This window comes from Priapulus caudatus, unplaced genomic scaffold (genome assembly GCF_000485595.1).
Source record: "Priapulus caudatus unplaced genomic scaffold, Priapulus_caudatus-5.0.1 Scaffold928, whole genome shotgun sequence".
NCBI lineage: Eukaryota > Metazoa > Priapulida > Priapulimorpha > Priapulimorphida > Priapulidae > Priapulus > Priapulus caudatus.
In genome coordinates, this window is record NW_014577989.1 from 122428 (window position 1) to 123326 (window position 899).

General features: G+C 59.0%; 1 protein-coding gene across 1 annotated transcript in view; it reads left to right on the forward strand.

Annotated features, from left to right (window-relative positions):
* LOC106814463 (nucleolar complex protein 4 homolog) overlaps positions 1 to 899 on the forward strand; it is a gene marked incomplete at its 5' end in the record, with an annotated part of 6476 nt that overhangs the window by 5237 nt on the left and 340 nt on the right. Inside the window, 2 exon segments of the mRNA XM_014818779.1 lie at positions 10 to 138; positions 670 to 869. Coding sequence (XP_014674265.1) covers positions 10 to 138; positions 670 to 869 — 329 coding nt within the window.

Here is an 899-nt window from a genome sequence, read left to right on the forward strand (position 1 = left end):
AACGTACTCCCCGGCTCGCCGTCACCGCCCCCGCGCCGGCGGGGGTGGGGATCCTCGTCACTGCCGTTCGTCGGCAACCTGCTCATACGACACGCCAGCTGTCGTGCTGCCACCGGCCCGTCAGACTATCGCAGCACGGTAAATGCCAGCACAGTAGGTGGCAGCACTGGTAGGTGGCAGCACGTAGGGCAGCACGGTAAGGCTGCGCACATGAGTGGCACACGGGGTAGGTGGCACGCCACAGTAAGTCAGCACGGTAGTGGCACGCACATAGTGCACCCACAGTAGTTGCCAGCTACGAGGTGCAGCACTAGCGTGTCTCGCAGGTTTCTTCTGCAGGCGAAAATACGAAAGCAAGAATATCGGCCATTCGCGGTAAGAAACGCCACTTCGCTATGACTAGATTCAAAGGCCATGCTCGGCCGTCAGACATACGACGCGCGACGACGACGAAGACTAGAAGCGACGCTATATGAGACGAGATAATAGAGATACGCAGCGCACGATAGAAGAGCAAAGAGAGAGAGTGAGAGATAGAGAGAGCGAGAGATGATAGAGAGAGATAGATAGATATGCTTGTCAGAGATTTGCTTTGTTTTCGCACCGCTGTCTCACCGTGATCATCATCACGCCATTTGTCGACCTTCCCCCCCTCCTCTCCCGCGACAGGCCTCTGCGACGACCCCTACGTCATGGAGGAGACGGACCTGACGCGCACGCACGCCATCGACAGCTCCCTCTGGGAGGTGAAGTCGCTGACGGCGCACTGGTACCCAGGTGTCGCCACCGCTGCGGCGAACCTGCTGGAGAAGCCGCTGCCGGCGACCGAGTGGAACATAGCGAGTGACATCGAGACGAACAACGATGATGTAAGTGTCGCGCACGCACGCACGCACGCA